This window comes from Macaca thibetana, chromosome 8, assembly GCF_024542745.1.
Source record: "Macaca thibetana thibetana isolate TM-01 chromosome 8, ASM2454274v1, whole genome shotgun sequence".
NCBI classification, from domain to species: Eukaryota; Metazoa; Chordata; class Mammalia; order Primates; family Cercopithecidae; genus Macaca; species Macaca thibetana.
Genome location: NC_065585.1, coordinates 51315980 through 51342226, shown reverse-complemented (window position 1 = coordinate 51342226; position 26247 = coordinate 51315980). Strand labels below are relative to the sequence as shown.

Genomic DNA, 26247 nt, shown 5'->3' with positions numbered 1-26247 from the left:
TTTTGCCAATCTCATGGCATATAGTAGTATGTCACTGTTGATTTCATTTTCATTTCTCTGTACTCTTCATATACATTTTAATCATTCAGGTTTTTCCTTCTGTTAACTGCCTGTTTATATCCCTTGCCTACTTCTCTATTATGTTTCCAGTTTTTCTTGTTTATGTGAAGGATTTTTTTTATTTTCTAAATAGTAACCCCTTTTTGGTTTCTGATGTTGAAATATATGAACAAATAAATATGTGACCCATCTGTCATTTTTATCCATGTGGTCCTTTGTTTAACAGAAACTTTCAGGTTTGATTTTGTTTTTGTTTTTGTTTGTTTTTTTGAGACAGAGTCTCACTCTGTCACCAGGCTGGAGTGCAGAGGCACGATCTTGGTTCACTGCAACCTCCACCTCCCGGGTTCAAGTGATTCTCCTGCCTCAGTCTGCTGAGTAGCTGGGATTACAGGCATGCACTACCTTGCCTGGCTAATTTTTGTATTTTTAATAGAGACGGGGTTTCACCATGTTGGTCAGACTGGTCTTGAACTCCTAGCCTCATGATCCACCCACCCGGCCTCCCAAAGTGCTGGGATTACAGGCATGAGCCACCACGCCTGGCCAGAAACTTTTAGTTTTGATATCATCATATCTGAATATTTTTTCAGTGCTTTTAGGATCTTGTTTAGGAAAACCTTCCCTATATCAAGATCACAAAGATAGTCCACATTTTATTCTATTAACTTTATACTTTCACTTCATATTTAACCTTTTATTTTTATCAAACATTTAAAAAATATTTACCATGTACCAGGCACTTTTTAAAGCTTTATGTATGTAATTTTCTTAATCCTCACAGTAGCTCTTTGAAGTTAGGTTATTATCATTATTCGCATTTTACACATGATGAAATTGAGGCAAAGGTTAAATTTTCTACTCGCTTGATTTTTACAGCAACTCAGTAATAGACATTTCCATTTTGCCGATGAAGAACATGAGAAAGGTTACTGGGTAACTTTAACCAAAGTATATTTCTGATTCCAAAGCCAGTGAGCTAAGGAATCAGCAGGGGGACTTGATTTACTACTTGGGATAGTCCAGAAAGGCTTCCCAGAGAAGTGAACTTTAAGTGGGATTATCTCTTCATTCTACAGTAGTCACTGAGGCTCTACTGTCTAAGTGTCTGGCACTCTGCCAGGAACTAGAGGATGTGATAGTGAGCAAAGACAGACATAGTCTGTGCTCTCAGAAATCATGAGAGCTTGCCAGAGAGAGGAAGAGAAGAATATTTGGTAAAACAATGCCCATTTTATTCCACAAAATATTCGAGATGAAAGTATGGAGTGGTTAGTCATTGACTAACTACATGACTAGAACTGGCAGATGAGGCTAAAAAGTTAATTTTGGCCCATATTGTGAAAGACCTTGTGGATCAGGAATTTATATTGCAGTGAGGAGTTGTTCATTTTTAACAAGGGAAGTGACACAATCCAATTCACATTTTAGAAAACTAACTCTGGTGTTAGTGTGGAGGAGAGATTAAAGGGGACTAAGAGAAAATTAGGAAGCAGTTCAATTTTCTTAGATAGTGAAACATGAGAAGAGTTGAAAAAAGAGGCTACCAGGAATGGCCAGAAAGGTAAGGAACCAAAAGGTAGCAAGGAGGAGGAAGCAGGTGGTCTTTATAGCCAGATCATATGTGGATATGTGAAACGAGGTTTCAGGCTTAAGAAACGTAGTGGATGATGTATAAAAGTGGTAATATTACTAAAAGTGGTTTATACATTGAGTCTTAAACAGCTGTTAATTCGTTTTTTTTAATTGCAGACAGTTATGAAATTCTTGGTGTACTATGCTGGTGATCTGGCCAATGTTTTCTTTATCATCACAGTGGGAACAGGTCTTTACTGGCTTATTTTCTTCAAAGTGAGTGAGTTTCTGAATTTACCCCAACTGCCAATATCGGAATAATTGAAAAATTTTCTTTATAAAGGAACTATTTTTGTTTGGGAGAATTTTTGATCAACAGTATTAAGAAAAGTGCCCAACTCTCCATTCCTTGAGTGTGCTGAGCTTATCGATCACATCGCTATCTTCCTCTTTTATGCTTTCTTTGGTTTTTAAATTGTGCTTAAGAAAAACCTTGTTCAATTGGAAGACTTATGTGGGAGGATCCTGTGAGTCCAAAATCGAGTCCTGCCCGGGCAGCATACTGAGACCCTCCTTTCCCAAAAAAAAAAAAAAAAAAAAAACACTTTGTGTGATTATATTTAATCAAGTAATTTTTATTATAGGCACAGAAGTCTGTCTCTGTTTTGCTACCAATGCCAGTTCAGGAAGAACGTTTTGTCACTTATGTTGGATGTGCCTTTGCTCTGAAGGTAAGTTTTAAAGGACAGGTTACCAAATTTAAAAGGCCTGCTAATGAACTAATAAGTCTTTAAAATTAAAATGCTTTCAAAAATCTTTGGTTGAAATTCACTTTGGTTTTGAAAGAAAGCATTAATTATTTTATGCAGTAAATTTACTTTTATTTGTAGTAGATGCTCAGTCTGAAAATCTGCCTTAAATATTTTTTTCAAAGAAGCCATAAATTTGTATGGCTTATTTGATAAAATGATATTTCAGTATATAACTTTCCTTAAAGTCTGATGATACATTCACAATGGGACAAAATGTCTTCAGGCATGAATTTTGTCTCCATTAATCAAGGATAAAGTGTTGAGATCTTAAAGCTGTTTTGTCTGTCTCCAGATTCCTTTGCTCCTTTCTTCCTATGACCCCCATCCTCAACTTAGTGTTCTCTATCAATGTAGGTGAAGCTCTTTATATGCCTCTTGATAGTCCTTATCCCATTGTACTGTGAATATTAAGTGTCTCCTTTTTCCACTGGCTGGGAGCTTCTCGAAGTGAAGTATCCCATACTTAGATTTTTATCCTTTATTTGATCAATAATGCAGCAACTAGAAAGAATGCCTCAGTTTAAACATATTGCTTCTATAAATGAGAAAGATGTGTTTCAACAACGCATTCTGTAAAAATCAGAAATCTTAATAGCAGAAATAGAAAAAACAGACAGAGCATTCAAAAACTTTAGGAAAAACAAGCTATAGTTGAAAATATCTTTACTTATAAAGAAGTCAACTGATCTACAAAACGAGGTGTGCTTCTAGAATCTTTGGGAAAGAGTCAATTATATAAGTCCCTATGTGAGGAGGAAAAATGTCTCCTCTTTTCATATTCCTATTTTAAAGAAATAAATAAAAAGGGAAGGTAAAGTAAAATGTATATGAAAATTCTGTGAATTTGGTGATTCCAGGTTATCTGATGAGCTTCTAATGATCCCCTAGTGGTATTATAACTTCATGTGAATTCACTTATAAACGTATATGTTCTTGTGATAACAGTATGTTTCTTAAAGAGTCAATATTGGTTTTATAAGCAGGCTTAATGCTGGTACTCTTTCAGGTGTTTTATTATATGTCATTCTCAGGCACTACAATTTTTGCATAAGCTCATATCGCAGATTACAATAGATGTATTCTTTATTGATTGGGAGCGACCTAAAGGAAAGGTTCTTAAAGCTGTTGAAGGTAAGTGAAATATACATTTGTACCAAAATTCTTTTGCTATCCTTGCAGAGCAAAGGAGGTAGAATTCTTTTACTCATTTTATTTTTCTGACCAGGTGAGGGTGGTGTACGAAGTGCCACTGTTCCTGTAAGCATATGGAGAACATATTTTGTAGCAAATGAATGGAATGAAATTCAGACTGTGAGAAAAATTAATTCACTATTTCAAGTACTTACTGTCCTCTTCTTTTTGGAGGTATAAACTTTTGATGTGATTATATGCAACTTACATGTACCTTATAAATATTAAACTAATATAATTCCAACTAAGTTTTCATGACAGTGGAAGATTTCTCTAAAGATTGAAATATTGTTGTGAAGCCATTAAAAAGGAGTGACTTTATGTTATATATTTTACCACAATTTTTTTTTTTTAAGTTTACCATCTTAAGCATTTTTGAGTGTAGAGTTTAATAGTGTTAAGTCAGCCAAGCGCAGTGGCTCACGCCTCACTTTGGGAGGCCAAGGCAGGCGGATCACCTGAGGTCGGGAGTTTGAGACCACCCTGGCCACCATGGAGAAACCCTGTCTCTCCCAAAAAATACAAAATTAGCTGGGCATGGTGGCACATGCCTATAATCCCAACTGCTCGGGAGGCCGAGGCAGGAGAAGCGCTTGAACCCGGGAGGCGGAGGTTGCAGTGAGCCAAGATCGCGCCATTGCATTCCAGCCTGGGCAAAAAGAGCGAAACTCCATCTCAAAAAAAAAAAGATAGTGTTAAGTACATTCGCATTGTCATGCAAAATCATCATCACCATTCATCTCTAGAACTCTTCATCTTGCAAAACTGAAACTCCATACCCCTTAAACAACCCTGTACCCATTCCCTGCTACACCTAACCCCTGGCAACCACCATTCTATAATACTTCCTGTCTCTGTGTGTTTGACTGCTCTAGGTGTAAGGAGTGGCTTTAAAACCAATAGTTTGTATCAGAAGCCCTCGGGGATCTTTTGTAAAATACCTATGCTCGGGCTCACCCTTAGAGACTATGTTTGATTTAGTAGCTTTGAGGTAACCCCAGGTATCTATATTTTGAAAAAGCTCCCTACTCCCTGATCCGTATTCTCCCCTGCATTTGAATCACTATTATAAGTTTGATATTTTTCAACTAATTTTTATTGAAAACTTACTATAGACTATGTTCTGTGCTAAGAGCTGGGGCTAAAATGAACAAGATGCAACATATTTATTATACATTTGCAGTTATTTCATGGATTTAGTTGAAATTATTAAAGAAAGTATTCAGTACTAAGTATAAGACTGAACATGGAAACCGTTTATATGGGAATAGGTTTTCTCAGGAATTATCTGCTTAATTAAGATTGAATATAAATCATTAACTCTTAGGTCTGTCTGTCTTCCCTCTTTTTTCTTCTTTCTTTCCATTCTCTTTCCCCTTTCCCTTCCTTTATTTTTGTAAAACTGGTAGAAGACTGTTTGTATCCTTAGAGCCTTTAAATAATATGAGCAATACTTCCAAAATTCACTTGAAGTAGTATTTTGGTTTTTCTTAAATGAACAGATAAAATTTATATATGTTTATAGTTTACAATACAGTGTTTTGATATATGTATTCATTGTGGAATGGCTAAATCAAGCTAGTTTATCTGTTACCTCACATACTTCTTTTCTTTTTGAAGTTGTGTGTGTGTGTGTGTGTGTGTGTGTGTGTTTAGGAGTTTCCTCAGCTTTAAAAGATGTTACATGAAAAAGTTTTATAGTCAAGTAAGTTTGGAAAATATTGGATTCAGTATAATCATGTAGTACCTTTTACTGTAAAACTTCTCAGAGCCTTTATTCTACAAGGGTGGGAAGCATGGAGGTGAGTGTAATGGATGGACCAAATGTATTTAAACATAGATTATTTTTTCAAAGAACTTATGCCCTTTAGAAGACATTTTGTAATATACTGTTTTAAAGTATAAGAATGTTTAGTACAGTGCCTGGCACATGTCAAATACTCATGAAATACTAGTTGTTGGTTTCACTCATGGGTAGTTTACTAATGAAAGTTTTATCCTTTGAATTAAATTTGTATTCCTGTCAGTGTGTATGACAATAAGGTTATATTTGACCCTTAGTCATATTGAGAAGAATGCCAAATGAACTAACTAAATATTGTGTAATAAATACTTTGTAGTTAAGATACTGGATAATAATTATTTTTATCTAGATTTTCTACTGTTTATACAAACTTGGATATTTTAGTTTTTCAAGGTGAGTAGGGAGAGGTTTTCTATTTTCAGTCGAGTAGTTTTCTTTATCCATGTCTGTTTAAATTATTACTTTTCCTTTTTACTCCAGGTTGTGGGATTCAAGAACTTGGCATTAATGGACTCATCTTCTAGTCTTTCTAGAAGTCCATCTAGCTATGTAGCTCCTTATAGCCGCATTTTGAGATATGCAGTGTCTGCTGCTCTTTGGCTAGCCATTGGAATTATACAGGTAAGGAATTATACAGGTAATATTACTTCTAAGTAACATTACTTATTTATAACTCTGCTTACTTACTGATTATCATCAAACATTGACCACATCCTTCTTTCTGTAGCAGAAAGAAGGTGACAAGAGCAATAAGCTAATAGTCAGTTCTTTTTTTTTTTTTGAAACAGTCTTCACTCTGTCGCCCAGGCTGGAGTGCAGTGGCATGATCTTGGTTCACTGCAGCCCCTGCCTCCCAGGTTCAAGCAATTCTCCCACCGCAACCTCCTGAGTAGCTGGGACTGTAGGCGCCCACCACTACATCCAGCTAATTTTTTTGTATTTTTAGTAGAGATGGGGTTTCACCATGTTGGCCAGGCTGGTCTTGAACTCCTGACTTCAGGTGACCCTCCTCCCCTCCCAAAGTGCTGGGATTACAGGTGTGAGCCATCGCACCCAGCCAGTAGTCAAGTCTTACATTGTGTTAGTCACTGTACTAATTAACTACTGTTGATCCATCACTTCTTGGCCTTTAGGCTAAGATCAAGTGTAATTACTGTTGATCCTTGAACAACATGGGGTTAAACTACTTGAACTCATTGACAGTAGAAAATACAGTGTTCACAGAATGCAAATTCTGCATCTGTAGAGGGTCAACTTTCTGTATAGATGGGTTCCAGCAGGACTGAATGTGGGACTTGAATATGGGTGGATTTTGGTATACTTGGGGGTTCTGGACTCAATCCCAACATACTAAAGGACAATTGTAATTGCTTTATACCTAATAATGCCTCAATCTTTATAATAGCCCTCAGAGATAAGCTCTGTTATTATCCTCATTTTATAGATGAGGAAACTGAGACACAGGAAGGCTAAAAAAATTGCCTGAAGTCATGTGACTAGTAACTGACAGAACTGGAATTTGAACTCAGACAGCCTGATTTCAGAGTTCACATTCTTGTCGATAGTGGGGCTCTGAAGGGCCTTTGAGAGTCTGCAGCTTTATAGTCATAGGACAGACTCCTTGTTTAGTTTATATGTAAATACAGGGACAGATAAGCTACCCTAAATATGTTGTTTTCTTTTGAAACATAACTTATTGTTTACATTTATTTATATATCATGAAACCTTACTCAAATTGCTCATACCCCTTGTGGAGTTTTTCTTGAAATATTTATTAAAATGACTAAAAGTAAAAATAAGTCTTTTTAGCCTCAGGTCCCATGGATCTAGTAGAGGCTATAAAGAAAAAAAAAAAAAAAGGAAAGAAAAAAAGGAAAAAGAAAGAAGCAGCAGCAAGCATCTAACTTTCAGGTACTCATAAACAGAAAGAGTCCTTCTGTTTAAAATTTCCTTAACTTTTATAATCAGCACATGAAGATAGGACCTCTAGAGAGACCAATTTTAACTTCCTATAGCTGGCTAATAGCTATCTACCTAGAACAGCCTACTTTTAAGGATCTTTTGAGATTTTTGTTTGTTTGGTTTTTGTTTTTAGAGACAGTCTTCCCCTGTCTCCCCGTCTGGAGAGCAATGATGCAATCATAGTTCACTGCAGCCTCAACCTCCCGGGCTCAAGCAATCCTCCTGCCTCAGTCTCCTGAGTAGCTGGGACTATAGGCACATGCCACCACACCCAGCGATTTTATTTTTTTTTTTGAGACAGAATTTCACTCTTGTTGCCCAGGCTGGAGTGCAATGGCGTGATCTCTGCTCACTGTAACCTTCGCCTCCCAGGTTCAAGCGATTCTCCTGCCTCAGCCTCCCAAGAAGCTGGGATTACAGGGGCCTGCCACCATGCCCAGCTAATTTTTGTGTTTTTAGTAGAGACGGGGTTTCACCATGTTGGCCAGGCTGGTCATAAACTCCTGAGCTCAAGCTATCCTCCCATCTTGGTCTCCCAAAGTGCCAGGATTACAGGTCTGAGCCAGATTGAAATATTTTTAAGAGAGCATATTCTTAGAGAATTAGGTCCAGGTGGTGGTATTCAGTAATCTGTGTATTAACTTTTTAAATATATATTTATTTTAAATTGATGAGACTTACTCAAACTTGAAACTACAGGGATAGAGTTAGTAAAGGACAGCTGACAACCAGAAAAAGAAAACAAACATATTAGAATTGGAAACAAGATAGAATCAAAAGACTATGGGGTTTGATGTTTACCATCAATGTAATAGTAAGGAAATATTTTGTACAATATACCAATGTATTCTGTGAGTATATCAGATTCATCTGGATGTAGATAGTCTAAAGCAGTATCATCTGAAACTTTTCATATTTGGTTGAATATAACACAATCAAAAACAAAATAAGAGTGGCTGAAATCAAAGAGAACCTTGTCTTTCCCATGAAAAAGATGAGCAGAGGTCCAAAGTACAGGGCTGGAGTGGAATGGTGGCTTAGTGCTACTGTCAGGACCCAGAAGCCTGTCCTTCTGCCCAGCCACAAGGGACTTCCATCTCCACAGTCCTTTCATGGTCCATAATGGTCAATGAAGTTACAGGAGGGAATTGAAGTAGGTAAGGTCACCTTTTCTTTAACAGCCTTTTCAGAAGTGCCTTTCAACATCTTCTTGGCTAGAACTTAATAGCATGGCCACACCTAACTGCACTAGAACCTTTCAGCTGGGCAGCAGTATATCCTGCTCAAGGAAGGGATCTGTTACTAAGGAGAAAGGGTTGTTGGGACAGCACCTAGCAATCTCAGACACCACCATCTAACTTCATTCTTTGCATCTCACTTTGCTGTCAGCTGGATAGTAAACCTTTTCTCTCCATGGTAATATTCTAAAATGATCAGTGTTTATATATTTGTCAAGAATCTTTGAGAGTTCCTTTAACAACCTGTTACAGTTTTGTAAATTTGTCTAAACTCTTCTTGATTCTAATGATGTCAGGCTTTATTGTTCACTCCTTCTATTTCCTTAAACCCAGCCTCTTCAGCTTTTAAGTGGTGTCTTTTAATTTTTAAACCTTGAATATTGCTGTTTTTGACATCCTTTAAAGAGGTTTAAAATATGTATATATGTGCCGGGCGCGGTGGCTCAAGCCTGTAATCCCAGCACTTTGGGAGGCCGAGACGGGTGGATCACGAGGTCAGGAGATCGAGACCATCCTGGCTAACATGGTGAAACCCCGTCTCTACTAAAAAAAATACAAAAAACTAGCCGGGCGATGTGGCGGGTGCCTGTAGTCCCAGCTACTCGGGAGGCTGAGGCAGGAGAATGGCGTAAACCCGGGAGGCGGAGCTTGCAGTGAGCTGAGATCCGGCCACTGCACTCCAGCCTGGGTGACAGAGCGAGACTCCATCTCAAAAAAAAAAAAAAAAAAATAAAATAAAATAAAATATGTATATAGAGTATGTAGGAAAACATTTTCAGCAGTCAGCTACTGTAGATTCACTTATCTATTCATTCACATATTTAAGTGCATTTTATGTACTGGATGCTGTGCTGAGCTTATGGATATGCTGTTACAGGAACAAATGACAGATTGTGCCAAGTGCTGTGAAGAGATGCAGCAGGGACATGAGATAGAGAGTAAAAAGAAGGGAGGAGAGTGGAGGGTAGGAATGGGGGACAGTGGGGACAGCTTTAAATAGGGGAGTTAGGAAATTTTACCTTTTTGTGAAACATGTCTAAAAAGATGTACCAGGTAAAATTTTTATTTATAAAATTTCTGTTTCTACTATTAAATCTAAGAAAATACTGGAAACCATTCCATATGAATTTTTAATACTTTATAGTTAGAATACTAGATATATGCTTTTTATGTGCTGTTCTGGCAGAGAAAATTAATTTGAAAAGTAGAGAATTTTCTCATGTCTTGGAATTTAGATGAGCAAAATGACAAAACCAAACATAAATCTGACCATCGATGCATTGATTTGTCCTACATTTTTAAAAGACTTTTTCTTTCTTCCCACGTGTTTGTCATAGCTTGTTTTAATGACACAGAAAGTTTTCAAAACTCAAAATAGATTCCCTCAATGACTCAACACAATTTCAAAATCCTCCTCCCTTCGACAGAAGACTCAGAAATGATAAGTAGGACTTTATCTCATAGGAACTGTTAAAGACCACTGTGCTTTTGGTTGGAACTTTTTTTTTCTTAAGATACTACACTGGCTGTAACAGAAAATTAAAATCCTAAAAGCTAATAAACATAAACTTGGCTTAATGTTTCAGATCGTGTTCTTTGCTGTCTTTTATGAGAGATTTATAGAAGATAAAATTCGACAGTTCGTTGATTTATGCTCTATGAGTAATGTAAGTACTTTCTGACTTCATCTTGCAACTTTACTTTCCCTTTTTAAAGGTCATGAGTTTAAGAGAGGCTTTAAAAGTCATTTGGTATGACTGAATTTTTGGTCCAATTTTCCACTGGTTGTTAATTCCAGAGATAATTATAATGAGCTACAAGTTAATATTTACTGCCTTAGTTTTTTCATCTTTTTTTGTGTGTTTTGTTTGTTTGTTTGTTTGTTTTTGGAAACGGTCTTGCTCTGTCACCCAGGCTGGAGTGCAGTGGCACCATCTTGGCTCACTGCAACCTCTGGCTCCCGGGTTCAAGCAATTCTCACACCTCAATCTCCTGAGTAGCTGGGATTACGGGTGTGCACCACTCTGCTGGACTAATTTTTTTTTTTTTTTTTTGTATTTTTGGTACAGATGGGGTTTCACCATGTTGGCCAGGCTGGTCTTGAACTCCACCTGCCTCCAGCCTCCCCAAGTGCTGGGATTACAGGTGTGAGCCACTGTGCCCAGCCTGTTTTTTTCACCTTTATTTACAGTTTCTTAATTATGAATTTCTTATGCTTCCAAGTAGTTCATTAATTCCAGCACCCCTGAAAATTGTTTGTATATCAACGCTGTTTCTTCTTTTCCTTTCTTTTTTTTTTTTCTTTTTTTTCGAGAAAAGGCTCGCACTGTAACCCAGGCTGGAGTACAGTGGTGCAGTCGTAGCTCACTGCAACCTTGACCTCCTGAGTTCAAGCAATCCTTCCACCTCAGCTTCCCAAGTAGCTGGGACCACAGGTGTGCACCACCAACGACTCAACTTTTTTTTTTTTTTTTTGTAGAGAAAGAGTCTCCCTATGTTGCACAGACTTATTTCTCCCTTTCTTGGAAAATATCTTCAATCTCTTTTTCAAACACTTTAAAAAAAAACCTTATTATCCTTGATTACTGTATATTCCTCTTTATATATTTCCCAAGAATACAATCTTCATTATTTTGGGAAAAAGAAAGCAATTTTAAGGAAAACTTAATTTTTTGTTGTTTTGCATAAGAGTTGCTAATTGCTTCTTTTTATTCTCTTTTTATAGATATCAGTGTTTCTATTATCCCACAAATGTTTTGGATATTACATTCATGGTAGATCAGTACATGGGCATGCAGATACTAATATGGAAGAAATGAATATGAACCTTAAAAGAGAAGCGGTATGAAAATGTTTTACATCTTTTTGTTTTTAAGTTGAGAAATGGATTCTTATAAATCTTGGATTTGTTTTTTTTTTTTTTAAAGTCTTTATTGATAACTTTTTTTTTTTTTTTTTTGAGATGGAGTCTCGCTCTGTCACCCAGGCTGGAGTGCAGTGGCCCAATCTTGGCTCACTGCAGCCTCTGCCTCCTGGATTCAAGTGATCCTCCTGTCTCAGCTTCCTGAGCAGCTGGGACTACAGGCATCTGCCACTACACCCGGCTAATTTTGTATTTTTAGTAGAGACGAGGTTTCACCATGTTGGCGAGGCTGGTCTTGAATCCTGACCTCAGGTCATCCACCCACCTTGGCCTCCTAAAGTGCTTGGATTACAGGCGTAAGTCACCGCACCTGGCCTATTGATCACTTTGAAAGTTGCTAGAGGCTGCCGGTCATGGTGGCTCACGCCTGTAATCCCGGCACTTTGGGAGGCCAAGGCGAGTGGGTCATGAGGTCAGGAGATCGAGACCATCTTGGCTAACACAGTGAAACCTCGTCTCTACCAAAAATACAAAAAAAATTAGCTGGGCGTTGTGCCGGCGCCTGTAGTCCCAGCTACTCACGAGGCTGAGGCAGAATGGCCTGAATCCAGGAGGCGGAACTTGCAGTGAGCCGAGATCACACCACCGCACTCCAGCTTGGGCGACAGAGCGAGACTCTGTCTCAAAAAAAAAAAAAAAAAAAAAAAAAAATTGCTAGGGACCAGCTCACCCTGAACATCCACAAAGGCAAAGAATCTAATTTTATCTTGTAGTTCCTATATGAACTGTATTTCACAGTAACCAGATAATTCATGAGGGAAAGTTTCTCTTTATAGAAGAAAGTAGAAGGAATTCTAAGTTAGAAAAATTAACATTTTGCAGCGACTAATGGATTGATGAATGTAATCTGCCATCATCAGTGGATGCTAAACAATTAAGTCATTGTTGACAGGGAACTTTATAATGAGGGATCAGGTTGACGTAATTTAGACGCCCTGTAAATAAAAATAAGGATAACTGACATATACATTTCCTGCCATGATGCAGTAGGAAGTATATAACACCAATGAAGTATTTTTGCCTAAAAAACTGAACCTGAGTATAATCAACCCTCTAGCCTAATCACCAGTTTACAGGAAATACAAGCGATAAAGGGACAAATTAAATAGCGCCATAGAAAGTAATTAGCCAGGTCTGGGTATAGGCTGCCTCACAGGATAAATTACTTAGTGTCTCCAGACAAATCAATGGCATGAAAACAAAAGGAAGGATGATGGTGGCAGTGTACGAACTATTACATTATAAGAAAGATTTGAAAAACAAACCAATCTGATACAATATGTGGACTTTATTTGGATCCTGATTCAGACAAACCAACTATTTAAAAAATCTGGGAGATTTTTAGTGGACTAAATGTTAAGAAATAACTAATTTTGTTAGGTATGAAAATGGCATGGTAGTTATTTATTTTAAAGTTCTTATTAGAAATACATACAAAGCATTTACAGATGAAATGACATGGTCTGGGTTTTACTTTAAAATACTCTAAGAAAAAAGAAAATTTGGGAGGATAGATGAAACAAAATTGATAAAATATTAGTAATTGCTGAAGCTAGGTAGTGAGTGGTTTACTATTCTCTCTACTATGTACATTTGGAAAACTTCCATAATAAAATTTTTTAGAGAATAGGATGTGCTTAAGCAGAAAAACCAAGAGGATTTAGTGATTAAGGGCCATACCTGTGACTTGTAAGAATTTGATACGTGATAATGGCATTTCAGAGAAGAATTTATTTAATACATTGAACTGGATCACTTGATTAAACATTAGAAATTACCTTGTGATTAAAAAGTTAAATGTAAAACATGAAGCCATAAGAACCTAGAAAAGAATATTTCAGACTGGAGGATGATATTCTAAGGATAAAGAATAGAAAGCATCAAAAAAATATTAATTGATGTTACTTTATTAATATAGTACATTTACATATCAAGCAATCATAAATAAAAGGTAGTAAATTAGAGTAAAATACTTATAATAAATATGACAAAGATATTGATAACAATATTGAAAGATATGCAAATCACTAAGAAAACACTAAATTAAAATCTCAATGGAAAAATGACCAATAGACACTAATAAACCTCTAAAAAGATTTTAACTCATAATCAAAGAGCTGAATATAAAAATAATGATTTTCCCCTCTTCAAATTAGCAAAATTTTTTTAGAAAAGCTAATACTTAATAGCATCAAGGACACAGTGAAATGGGCAACCACAAAGCTACTGGTGGCAGGTTGAATTTATGCAGACCTTCTTGAAAGTGTTTGGGCAACGTATATACCAAGAGCTTTTTAAGGTTCATGATCTTTAATTCACTGATTTTATGAATGTTAACTCAAGGAAAAATTAACAATATGAACAGCTACTTAAATTCAGGATCTTTATCACAGGAGTTATTTATAAGGGAAAAAGTATGTAAAAATTGGAGAATATTAAATAAATTCTCTTACCTTTATGGTGAAATCTTAAGTAGATGGTAAAATCATGTTTTATAGAATATTTAATGACATGGGGAATTGCTCAGGCTATAACGTTAAGTGAAAAAGAAGTCATTGTGATCCCAATTTTATGCGATTTATATGTACATCCCTTAGACAAAAGACTGGAAATGAAATTCCTTAATATATCTATATTTCTGGGTGTTGAGACTAGGTAATTCTTTTTCTTTTCTTTTTTGTATTTCTCTTTATTTTGTAAATTTTCTGCAATGGCATGCATGTTTTTAATCAAGAAAAAAAAAATTTCAATAAAGAAGTTCACTATATGTATTCTCCCTTTAACTGTGTAGAAAGCCAAGTGCCATATTATGTTTTCAGGTTAGATTTAGACAAAGAAGGAAAATATTAACCTCTGGAGTAGGTGGACAGGCTTTATATAGGCCAGAGAACTTGAGTCGAGCCTTGAAGCATCAATCCAATCAAAATTTTTTTTTTTTTTTTTTTTTTGAGACGGAGTCTCGCTCTGTCGCCCAGACTGGAGTGCAGTGGCGCGATCTCGGCTCACTGCAAGCTCCACCTCCCGGGTTCACGCCATTCTCCTGCCTCAGCCTCCGGAGTAGCTGGGACTACAGGCGCCCGCCACCACGCCCGGCTAATTTCTTTTTGTATTTTTAGTAGAGACGGGGTTTCACCGTGTTAGCCAGGATGGTCTCGATCTCCTGACCTCGTGATCCGCCCGCCTCGGCCTCCCAAAGTGCTGGGATTACAGGCTTGAGCCACCGCGCCCGGCCAAAAATTTTTTACATATTTGTGGTTGTCAGGATCCAAGTTGTATCAGGGAAACCCAAAATGAATATGGATATCTGGTTCATAACATTAACTGTTTGGTCATGTATCACTATGTTTTATTGGAATTAATTAAGGAAGCATCTCAAAAATGTTTAGAAAACAAAAAAGATCATTTGCAATTATAAAACTAGTTAACTCCAAAGCAAGACCTTTCAGCATACATTAAAAGAGCAATAATCTTCATTATAAGGGAAGCTAAGAATATCAATATACAATAAACATATATATAGTCTTTATATCATCTCCTTTGCTCTACTTAAATATATATACTCTACCTAAAAATATATATATGCTCTACTTAAATATATAAATGTATATGTGATAAATATAAATATATAAATATATATATTTAGATATTATAGATAAATATACATGTAAATATACATAAATATAAATATAAATATACATGTAAATATATAGATAAATATACATGTATTTTTCTTTTTTTTTTTAATTAGAGCAAAGGAGATGATATAAAGACCTGTAAGGGAGTATGAATTAGAATAAAGCAGAAATTAGCAAAATCTGGGAACCTTGGATAATGGTAGAATCTGTTTCTCAAATACAGTTTCAGTGAATTTCACTTAGCACCTGAATCTTGTAATACATGATAACAGCTAAAAAACAGTCTGTATTTTCTTTTTGAGGCAGGAAATTTTTTATAATTTTGATCTTAACTTAAATTCTTTAACTTTTCAGGAAAATTTGTGTAGCCAGCGAGGTTTGGTACCCAACACAGATGGTCAGACTTTTGAGATTGCAATTTCTAACCAGATGAGACAACATTATGACAGAATTCATGAGACACTAATAAGGGTTTGTATAAAGTACAGTTCAGATATATTCTGTCAATATTTAATGTTTTTTAGATACCAAGAACATAAGACTTTGTATTTATTCATTTCTCTTTTTTACGTTAGAAAAATGGTCCTGCTAGACTATTGAGTTCATCAGAAAATACTTTTGAGCAGAGTATAAAGGCATATCATATGATGAATAAATTTCTTGGCTCCTTCATTGACCATGTATGTATGTCAACATTTATATTTAAGCTGGGATCAAATGCAGTTTTTAAAAGGTTAAGTGAGAATGTCAATTATTTCTCCAAGTCAACCAAGTCAGTAAACTTAGAACTCCCCTGCTTAGGACCTTCCCTTTTTTTGTCTGTCACATTCAATACTTAGGAATAATATATTTTTAAAAGACATTTCTAGCCATTAACAAACTATGGCTTAGGGATAGAGTTAGGTTATGCAAAAGTAAAATGAAATTTTCTTTGTCTGTTAACATAATGATGATTCCCTTATACTATATCTGCACTGGAATTTTGTTAGCCAGTTCCCAAAATATTACTGCATTATTCATTATTGAAATCCTTGTGTTATGCTATGATTGTACTTCTGAAAAGCATTTTATAAATTGATTTTCAGTATATCTAGCCCTAAATACCAGTAAGGGCATTTAAAATTTAAAACATTCCTATAGAGAAGTTTGTTACAGGTTTCAGTGTAGTAAATTCAGTCTTTTTGAAGAACAGATTTTCTTTGTGTACTGTTCATTTTTCATTTTCTCTCCTGCTGATTTTACATTAATTGCAAAGCATTTATTTCACTGCTGTTTTTGAAATGATGCTGTCTTTTTTTTTATTAGGTTCATAAGGAAATGGATTACTTTATAAAAGATAAGTTGCTTCTTGAAAGAATTCTTGGAATGGAATTCATGGAACCAATGGAAAAAAGCATCTTTTACAATGGTATCTTTTAAATCCCTTTGTAGAACTTGATAACTGTTTTCAAAGTTTGAGAAAAAAGTGCTTGTAGATATTTTTCTTTTTTTCTTTTTTTTTTTTGAGATGGAGTCTCGCTGTATCGCCCAGGCTGGAGTACAGTGGTATGATCTCAGCTCACTGCAAGCTCCATCTCCCGGGTTCACGCCGTTCTCCTGCCTCAGCCTCCTGAGTAGCTGGGACTACAGGCACCCACCACCACGCCCGGTTAATTTTTTTCACTAGAGACGGGGTTTCACCATGTTAACCGGGATGGTCTTGATGTCTTGACCTCGTGATCCACCCACCTTGGCCTCTCAAAGTGCTGGGATTACAGGCATGAGCGACCGAGCCCAGCTGATATTTTTCTTTTGATTTAATAATTTTATGGATAGGCGCATTGGTTCATACCTGTAATCCCAGCACTTTGGGAGGCTGAGGCAGGTGGATCACCTGAGGTTAGGGGTTCCAGACCAACCTGCCAACATGGTGAAACCTGCCTTTTCTAAAAATACAAAATTTAGCCAGGCATGGTGGCAGGCACATATAGTCCCAGCTACTTGGGAGGCTGAGGCAGGAGAATGACTTGAACCTGGGAGGTGGAGGTTGCAGTGAGCTGGGTTCACTCCATTGCACTCCAACCTGGGTAACAAGAGTGAAACTCTGTTTCAAATAATAATAACAACTTTACATAAAAACAAAGGAAATACAATGAACTCAGTTAACCTCATGAATTATAATTCTTTTCTGTGTTCTATTTTATTATGTCATATAGCAGGAAACAAACACATAAAAGATTCTATAAGAAAGTAGAAAAGGTGAATTTCAGAATCAACAGTCCACATGGAAGAGATAGTAAAACAAATAAAATTCAGATTTTATTGGAACGTTCATTTAATGCCAAACATATGAAACACTTAAAGAAGAATAACATTTGTGATTAATCTTTAATACTTAAGTTTTTATCTTATCCAAGTTTGTAAAAATTGCTAATATTTGTGACAGGAATAGTGATTAAACCTGGTTTCATATTAAAAAGATAGTATACATGTCATTTGTAGTATGACTGATGACGTATGAGTAAGAATGGAAGTGGTATAACCAATGCCCTGGCCTAGATATCCTTTACCCATATGTTATTGCATGCCAGATATTGTGTCAGTCTGAGATACACAGACGAATGATCCCTACCTTGGGTATCTTGTTTAACAGACTATAGAAGACAAACATGTGAATAAAGAGGGTGGTACTGGCATAGAAGTCTGTACAGGCACAGGTTGTGCCGGGGACAGAAGGGAGCATAGAAAATCTAACCAGATATGAGGTAAAGCCAGAAGAGGCAACATGGAGAAGTTTGAACTGAGTTTTAAAAACTCAGTAGCTGTTTGTCAACCGAGAGGATTAAGGTAAGAGAGGGAGGCAAAGACATTCATGCAGACAGGGAAAAGGGGATTCAAAAACAGTGCACAAAGTGCATTATGCACTTTCAAACTTTATAAAGTCTGATATGAAGTGGGACACAGTGGAAGAGAGCACTTGAAAGATAAAGAAGGCAGAGACCAAATTACAAAGGCCTTGCCTGATACACTAAGGAGTTTCACTCTATTCTGTAAACCTGTTGTTTCTAAAATTTTTTTTTAAATTTTTTGCCCCACAAGATGTATATAAGTTGATCCATGGAGGCATGAGAAGAAAATATTAAAATGTCTATTTGTATAAATTTGCAATTTAATCACCATTAATCTATTTTTAAATTTATATGGAGTAGTAATTAATAAAATATTTCTATTATATCTATTATGGGTTGCATGCTCAACATCTTATTCTGATAGGGATGCATGATCAAAATGATTTAGAAACCACTGCTAATGGGGCCGGGTGCGGTGGCTCATGCCTGTAATCCCAGCACTTTGGGAGGCCAAGGCAGGCGGATCACCTGAGGTCAGGAGTTCAAGACCAGCCTGACCAATATGGTGAAACCCTGTCTCTACTAAAAATACAAAATTAGCCGGGAGTGGCGGTGCATACCTGTAATCCCAGCTACTTGGGAGGCTGAGGCAGGAGAATTGCTTGAACCTAGGAGGCGGGGGTTGTGGTGAGCTGAGATCGCGCCATTGCACTCCAGCCTGGGCAACAAGAGCAAAACTCTGTCTTAAAAAAAAAAAAAAAGAAAAGAAAAGAAAAAGAAACCACTGCTAATGAACATGGATATATCACTGAAGGGTGCTAAGCAGATCTGATTTGTAAATTGGAGAATTACTCTGTTAGTAGGTTACAAGTTGAGTTTAAATAGATGCAAAATTGTAATAGCATAGTTTAGACATTAGGATTATAGCTTTCCTCCAGGGCATAGTGGCTCACACCTGTAATACCAGCCCTTTGGGAGACCAAGGCAGGTGGTCACTTGAGCAGTTCAAGGCTGCAGTGAGTTATGATCATGCCGTAGCACTATAGCCTGGGTGGCAGAGCAAGACCCTGTCTCTGTAAAACAAAAACAGACAAACAAAAATATTGTAGCTTTCAAAGTCTTCTGGTCTTGGATTCAAAACCTGACTCTACCATTTACTGGCTTTGTGAACTTTGAGAAACTTGCTTAGCCTTTCTGAACTTTAATGCCTTCTTTGTAAAATTGGTTACAATCCTCTAAAAGTTTTGTGGAGTTATTATGTGTTAATATAAAGAACCCAGTAAAGTATCTGTTATGGACAGGCACTCAGAAAAGGAAATGTTATTATTATTATTATTATTTTTTGAGATGGAGTTTCACTCTTGTTGCCCAGGCTGGAGCGCAGTGGTGTGATCTTGGCTCACTGCAACCTCCGCCTCCCAGGTTCAAGTGATTCTCCTGCCTCAGCCTCCCAAGTAGCTGGGATTACAGGCGTGTGCCACCACACCTGGCTAATTTTTGTATTTTTAGTAGAGGCGGGTTTTCACCATGTTGGCCAGGCTGGTCTTGAACTCGTGACCTCAGGTGATCTGCCCGCCTCGGCCTCCCAAAGTGCTGGGATTACAGGCGTGAGCCACCGCGCCTGGCCCTATTATTTTTAATAATACAATAGTCACCTTCTTTCTTCCTGCTTTTTTTCTTCCTTTCTCCTTCAGTCTTCCTTCCTCTTCCTCCTCTTTCTAACTGTATTCTTCCATCTCTCTATCTTCTTCTTTTTTTTTTTTTTTTTTTTGGAGATGGAGTTTCGCTCTGTTGTCCAGGCTGGAGTGCAGTGGCGCAATCTTGGCTCACTGCAACCTCCGCCTCCCAGGTTCAAGCAATTCTCCTGCCTCAGCTACTCGAGTAGCTGGAATTACAGGTGCCTGCCACCACACCTGGCTAATTTTTGTGTTTTTGGTAAAGATGGAGTTTCACCATATTGGCCAGGCTGGCCTCGAACTCCTGACCTCAAGTGACCTGCCCACCTCAGCCTCCCAAAGTGGGATTGCAGGTGTGAGCCACCGCTCCTGGCCTCACTATCTTCGTCTTCATCAAGAGCTGATGAGACTATGAGCTAAGGCAGTAGCAGTGGGGCTAGAGAAGAAAGGATTGCCAGAAATGTTAAGGGAAAAGACTAGTCAAAAATTATCCAGACTTCTGGCTGTGTGACTAAGTGGGTGGTGGTGCCTTTCAATAACAGAGGCAATACAGAAGGAGGACCAGGTTTTGAGGGAAAGAGGATGAATTTAGTTTTCAGTATGTTGCATCTTGAGGTACTTTAGGACATCTAGGAAGAGGTATCCAGTAGGCATTAAATATAAGGGACCAGGTCGTAGGAGAAAGTAGAAGCACACAATAAATTGAGGAGTTGCTATCATATGAAGTCATTGCTGGAGCAGTGTTAGTAGAAAATCACCAAGAGACAGTATGTAAAACAGGTTTATTTTTAAGATTATATATGCAAGTATAATGTGCATATTTTGTAAGGATATAACTTATAGGTCAGTGAATTTTCACAAACTGAATATACCCCTGTAACTAGTACCCTTTCAAGAGAGAACATTACCAGCACTCCAGATGCCCCCTTGTATAAAGCAGATGTTCCTAACTGGGTATCCCCGGGCTGCTTCAGTGGTTTTCTGGATTTCCCTGAAATTGTTGGCAAGACTTGTATATGTATAGTTTTTTTTGTTTTTTTTTTTCCTGGTGGAAGGGTCTTTAGCTTGCATCAGGCTTTTGTAGTTTTTTGTTTGTTTGTTTGTTTGTTTAGAGACAGGTTTTTGCTCTGTTGCCCAGGCTAGAGTGCAGTGGTGCAATCATATTAATAGCTCGCTATAACCTCAGACTCCTGGGTTCATGCACTCCTCCCGTCTCAGTCTCCCAAATAGCTAAGACTACAGGTGTGCACCACCAGATCCTTTTTCTTTTTTTTTGGTAGAGATGGAGTCTCGCTATGTTGCCTAGGCTGGTCTTGAACTCCTGGCCTCAAGCAGTCCTCCTGCCTCAGCCTCCCAGAGTGCTGGAATTACAGGCATGAGACACTGTGCCCGGCCTCATCATAATCTTTTTAAAAGGGTGTTCACATCCCAATAAGGATGAAACCCGCTGGTGGAGTGAGAAGAGAACTTAGAGCAAAACCTTAAGGGGACTATTTGAAATAAATTATTGAACTCTTGAACACTGTGTACTATTCTGTGCCTTGCTGGGTTTTTTCTCTAATATACTCTATCTTAGGGAATGTTTGTAAGATTAATTTAGCTTTTAGTTACATAAAGAAATAGAGAAAGGCTATTTATTAACTGGTCTTTGAAACTTACACTACTAGCAGTTACCAACCATTGGTCCTAATGTTAAAACTGCTTTATAGGAGGTGTTATGAGTTTTTTAACTAACCTCTTTTAGATGAGCAAATCTTAAAATTTTTGTTTATTTTTAATTTAATTATTTTGTTTATTTTTGTGTAAGCCATGAATTATTGTATATAGTATGTTTCTAATGTGCTATTTTTAAATATCCAGATTTTGTCACCAGAAATTTATCACAGACTTGTTCCTTTTTTAAATTTCTAATTTATATTTTCTAAACTTTTTTAATAGATGAAGGTTATTCTTTCAGCAGTGTCCTGTATTATGGAAATGAAGCTACCCTTCTTATTTTTGATCTGCTGTTCTTCTGTGTTGTGGATTTGGCTTGCCAAAATTTTATTTTAGCATCCTTCCTTACATATCTACAACAAGAGGTAAATTTTAAAAATTTTTCTACATTTCCCTTCATTTTCTTGAGAGAAATATGTTAGAAGTAGATATTTTCATAGCAGAGAGTAACAATGTCTACTTTTACTACAATTTTGTAAAGGTTTAGAATATGACTAACCCCACCAAAAGGAGGAATAACATTTCAAACAACTGTACTCTGTCCTTTAGGGTCAATGAAATACTGAGGTCTAGTGGAGGGCATCAGTTGCTTGATTATACATGGAAGAGGAATCCTATAGGAAGACATTTAACTACTAGTCTCCTAGATGCTACAAGTGAACAGTAATTAGAGTCCCATCCACCCTCTCCACCAGATGTTAAGTAACAAAAAAACAGGCACTGGAAAGCTAGCTCAGGGCTCAGCACCAAAGGGAAGCCCCCTTTAGCCTGCAGCTTTGACACCTCGTCTACCAGTGTAGATGAAAAGCAACTTTTTGTATGAGTGTGGACCCTGAAATAGAGATTTCAAGAAATGGCAAATCTGTTCTTGAAATGGTGTTATTATCAACTAAATATTCTCCACTATGTCAAAGAAGTATATATGAGTAAGATGCAATTTATTAGTCCTTGACAGTGATCTAGAATTGTGCAGAAATTCTCTCCCTAGCGAGTAGATTCTTTTGATGTTTCCTTAGTTTTAGACTTAGAAGAAAGTTGCCTTTCTAAATATTTTAAAATGTATCCCTGTGAACATGAGAGAATTTGTATTATTAATTCATAAGAATTTACTCTAAATGGGAACATACATTGCTTTGAAACTATGAACAAAATTATCATCTTGAAATAATTTTGTGTATCACCATGGGATTCAGATGCCTGATACATGAAAATAGTTGAGAGAATTAGCTAATTTAATCTAGATGTTTTAACTGATGTGCATATTTAATTTTGTTTATATTTCTTTTCATTCTGAATTATTTTAATTTTCCAGATTTTTAGATATATCCGTAATACAGTAGGACAAAAGAATTTGGTGTCCAAAACATTGGTGGATCAAAGATTTTTGATTTAACTTCCTGAATAAATAACTTAAAGACTCAGTATAATCATGGCCAAAAAAATGTCATGATATCAGGTTAGTTTGCCATATTTTAAAAACTTTTAATGCAAACTATTCTGTTTTTGTTTTTTATTTGCAGAAAGATTTATTTTTATAACTTGGAATATATAATGTGATAAAACAGAAAATATTGTTTTCCCATTGTGTGTGGTATTTAATGCAGTAAATAATAAATTAACACTGACAGTGAGGCCAAAAAAAAATCTAAATGTTGCTTTCAGCATAATACTTTTTAATGATAATTAAAACAGTCCCCATCAATTTTCTCTGTGGATTATTTTATAAACTGACAGCTGCCTGAATTTTCTCACATTGACAAAGTAATTCGATTCCAAGTTTAAGACTAGTTTTCAGTTTGATATTTTCATGTTTTGTGTGCTTGTGGTTAAATAAATGTTGAAAGATATTTTCAAGTTTACTTAGAAATTTTAAATTGTATTATTGCTGATTCAATTTGCCTTATTCTAATTGCTTACCCTAGTTGGCAGTGGATTAATTCACTGTTGGATTGATATGCATCTCATGAAATGATACCTTTTCATTCCTTTGTATACCTGTATTAGGTCAGTATGCTCTTTCCATGCAATATATTTGCATTTCTAATATAGTTTACATTTATTAAGTTATCATATATGACATTTTTCCCAATATCATTTTTTATATTTTTTAATTACTTAATATTTTAAGAGTTATCTTTGCTTTTCAATTATGTTTAAAGATTGTAAATAGCAAACAGTAAGGCTGGGTGCTGTGGCTCACGCCTATAATCCCAACACTTTGGAAGGCCAAGGCGGGTGGATCACTTCAAGTCAGGAGTTCAAGACCAGCCTGGCCAACATGGCAAAACCCCATATCTACAAAAAATACAAAAACTAGTTGGATGTGGTGGCCTGTAATCCCAGCTACTTGGGAGGCTGAGGAACAAGAATTGCTTGAAACCAGGAGGTGGAGGCTGCAGTGAGCCAGATAGCACCACTGCACTACAGCCTGGACGACAGAACAAGACCCTGTCTCAGAAAAAAACAAAAACAAAAAACTGTAAATGTATCGTTTCTCACTGCTTTCTATGTTAATGCTGTGTAAATACTTAAAATGGAATACTGTATAAATATTGTTTATATTTTCTCAGTTGAAAATATATACTAAAACATTTGGTGTTTCTGTTTTCTATTTCATTAATGTATATCTCACGGAGTAGCATTTAGGAATATAGCATTATTGGGGCAGAGGTCCCAGCCATTGCCAAAGTTGAATCTTTTACATTTCCCTGAATCTTGAGGATGACTGAAAAGGAAGTCTTTGAAAGTGCAGTTTCTGAAGGATCACAGTACAGGAATGCCTTTATAAAAGCTGCAGAGATAAATACATGTACCGGCATGGATTTTTAAAACCACTCAGTCAGAAACGTATGAAAGAAATTCAACCATCATTCAACATAGAAGAAGTTAATTTTAGTGCAAATGTTTTTAAGTATTAAATTTCACAATAAAGGATCAATTGGCTTACTTGCTGATAAATTAAAACAGAGAAAACATTTAAAATCATTCTAAATTAATTTTGTATGATATTTTTATTTTGGTTAGATGCATAAAAATGTGTTCAGATTTTCATACACTGTCGACTCCTTTGTTCACATTGTCACAATTTACATTTCCTGATCATGTGCATAATTATTCACTAGATTCATTACCCTTTGTCTATTTCTGTAGTACCCAATCACTGTACTTTGAATCTTATATCCCTGATTTTACTGATTTTCTAGAAACATTTGATGTCTCTTCATCATTTCATAATGAAACAAAACCTAGAGAGGTTCTTTATAAGCTGTTGTGTACTTTGTGTGCTCCTTAGAAATGTACAGGGCCCTAAAATACTTCTGTAGACCAGTGTCTCTGTTATGGGAGTTTTGTAAATGCTTGCTTCTCTGGCATTGCTGTCCTAACTGCCTTTTCAGAAGGCTTTGCTGATTACCTACATTGAGGAACATTCAAAATGATCATTAACTCAGCGCTTGCAAGCGTGAAGCATGTATCTTTTTTGTAAATAGTGACAAATAAAAGCTGAGGGGAAACAAATGTAAGTCAAGGAGCAGTGAGCAGTGCGGCTTAATGGAAAATCCTCCAAATTTAGCAACAGAACCTGGATTCAAATTAGAATTTTGCCCGTCACTTACAAACTTTGGTATCTTGAACAAAGTAATTTGCCATCATTGAGCTTCATTCTACATCTCTACAATGAAAATAATATTTTTTGCTTACCACTTATTGTAAGGCTTAGTTTCATGTGTGTGTGTGTGAGAGAGAGAGAGAGATGGGGTCTCCCTCTTGTCACCCAGGTTGGAATGCAGTGGCATGATTTTAGCCCACTGTAACCTCCACCTCCTAGGCTCAAGCAGTCCTCCACCTCAGCCTCCCAAGTAGCTGGAACAACAGGTGTGCGCCACCACACCCAGCTAATTTTTTGTGGATTTTTTGTAGAGACAAGGGTTCACCATGCTGCCCAGGCTGGTCTTGAACTCCTGATCAAGAGATTCATCCACCTCGGCCTCCAAAAGTGCTGGGATTACAGGTGTGAGCCACTACACCTGGCCAGGATTAGTTTCTTAAAATGTGATTTTAACGTTGAGTAAATACGAATGCTGGAATTTTTATTTTTAGTTCAAAATATCTGCCCCAAAGTATATTTTTATATTGCTAATAAATTAATAATATGATATTAAAACTCAGATTACTGATCTCAATAACTGACCAATGAAAATTCTGAGCCCACCTTCTTCCTCAGCCACCCCCAGCTCCACCAGGAAGAGGCCCAGATAGAAGTCAGCGATACCCGTAAAACATAAAAGGAGAAAACACCCCTGTGGGAGACACAGTTCATGACAGAGTGTGGAGAGAACAGGAAGAGTGTAGTATTGTCTCTGGGAGGGAGAGTTTTTTTCATTTGCTCATTCATTCCAACAATGTTTCTACCTCTTCCCACTCCCAGCACCTCAGAAGGGTCTTATAATTAGCAGGAGAAACAGGTAAATTAACCAATAATGACAGCAATATGAAACGTGCTGCAGTTCCGTGGTGTGATGTAAGGAAAGCTCTTAACTGTACTTCTGGGTCATCAGGGCTTTGACCTCAGGGAAGCGGATTTGATCTAAGATTTTAAGATAAGCAAACAAACAAACAAACAAAAAAAATGCAACCAAAGCATGGAACAGTATGTGCTCAGAGACAAAGCAGCACATGGCAGTTTGGGGCACTACGGGCAGTTTGAATACAGAGTATGTGTACTACTTATATTTTAAAAATTGTATAAGATGTTTTGTCATTTTAAGAAACTTCCCTTCTGGGGAGTGATTGCCCCTCCTGGGGGTCCCCAATTCTTCTAGACAGCA

At 36.8% G+C, this 26247-nt stretch overlaps 1 protein-coding gene across 5 annotated transcripts in view; it reads left to right on the top strand.

Moving 5' to 3' along the window:
* The window catches only part of TMEM67 (transmembrane protein 67), a 63105-nt gene extending 38633 nt beyond the window's left edge, over positions 1–24472 (top strand). For all 5 annotated transcript variants that reach the window (XM_050800480.1, XM_050800485.1, XM_050800484.1 and 2 more), the window contains 12 exons: positions 1813–1911; positions 2280–2366; positions 3479–3578; positions 3673–3812; positions 5923–6063; positions 10230–10310; positions 11369–11485; positions 15556–15672; positions 15777–15881; positions 16507–16609; positions 21644–21786; positions 22734–24472. In XM_050800480.1, the coding sequence (XP_050656437.1) occupies positions 1813–1911; positions 2280–2366; positions 3479–3578; positions 3673–3812; positions 5923–6063; positions 10230–10310; positions 11369–11485; positions 15556–15672; positions 15777–15881; positions 16507–16609; positions 21644–21786; positions 22734–22814 (1314 nt within the window). In that variant the 3' untranslated portion in view covers positions 22815–24472. The remainder of the gene's footprint in view (positions 1–1812; positions 1912–2279; positions 2367–3478; positions 3579–3672; positions 3813–5922; positions 6064–10229; positions 10311–11368; positions 11486–15555; positions 15673–15776; positions 15882–16506; positions 16610–21643; positions 21787–22733) is intronic.
* Positions 24473–26247: the final 1775 nt, after the last annotated feature.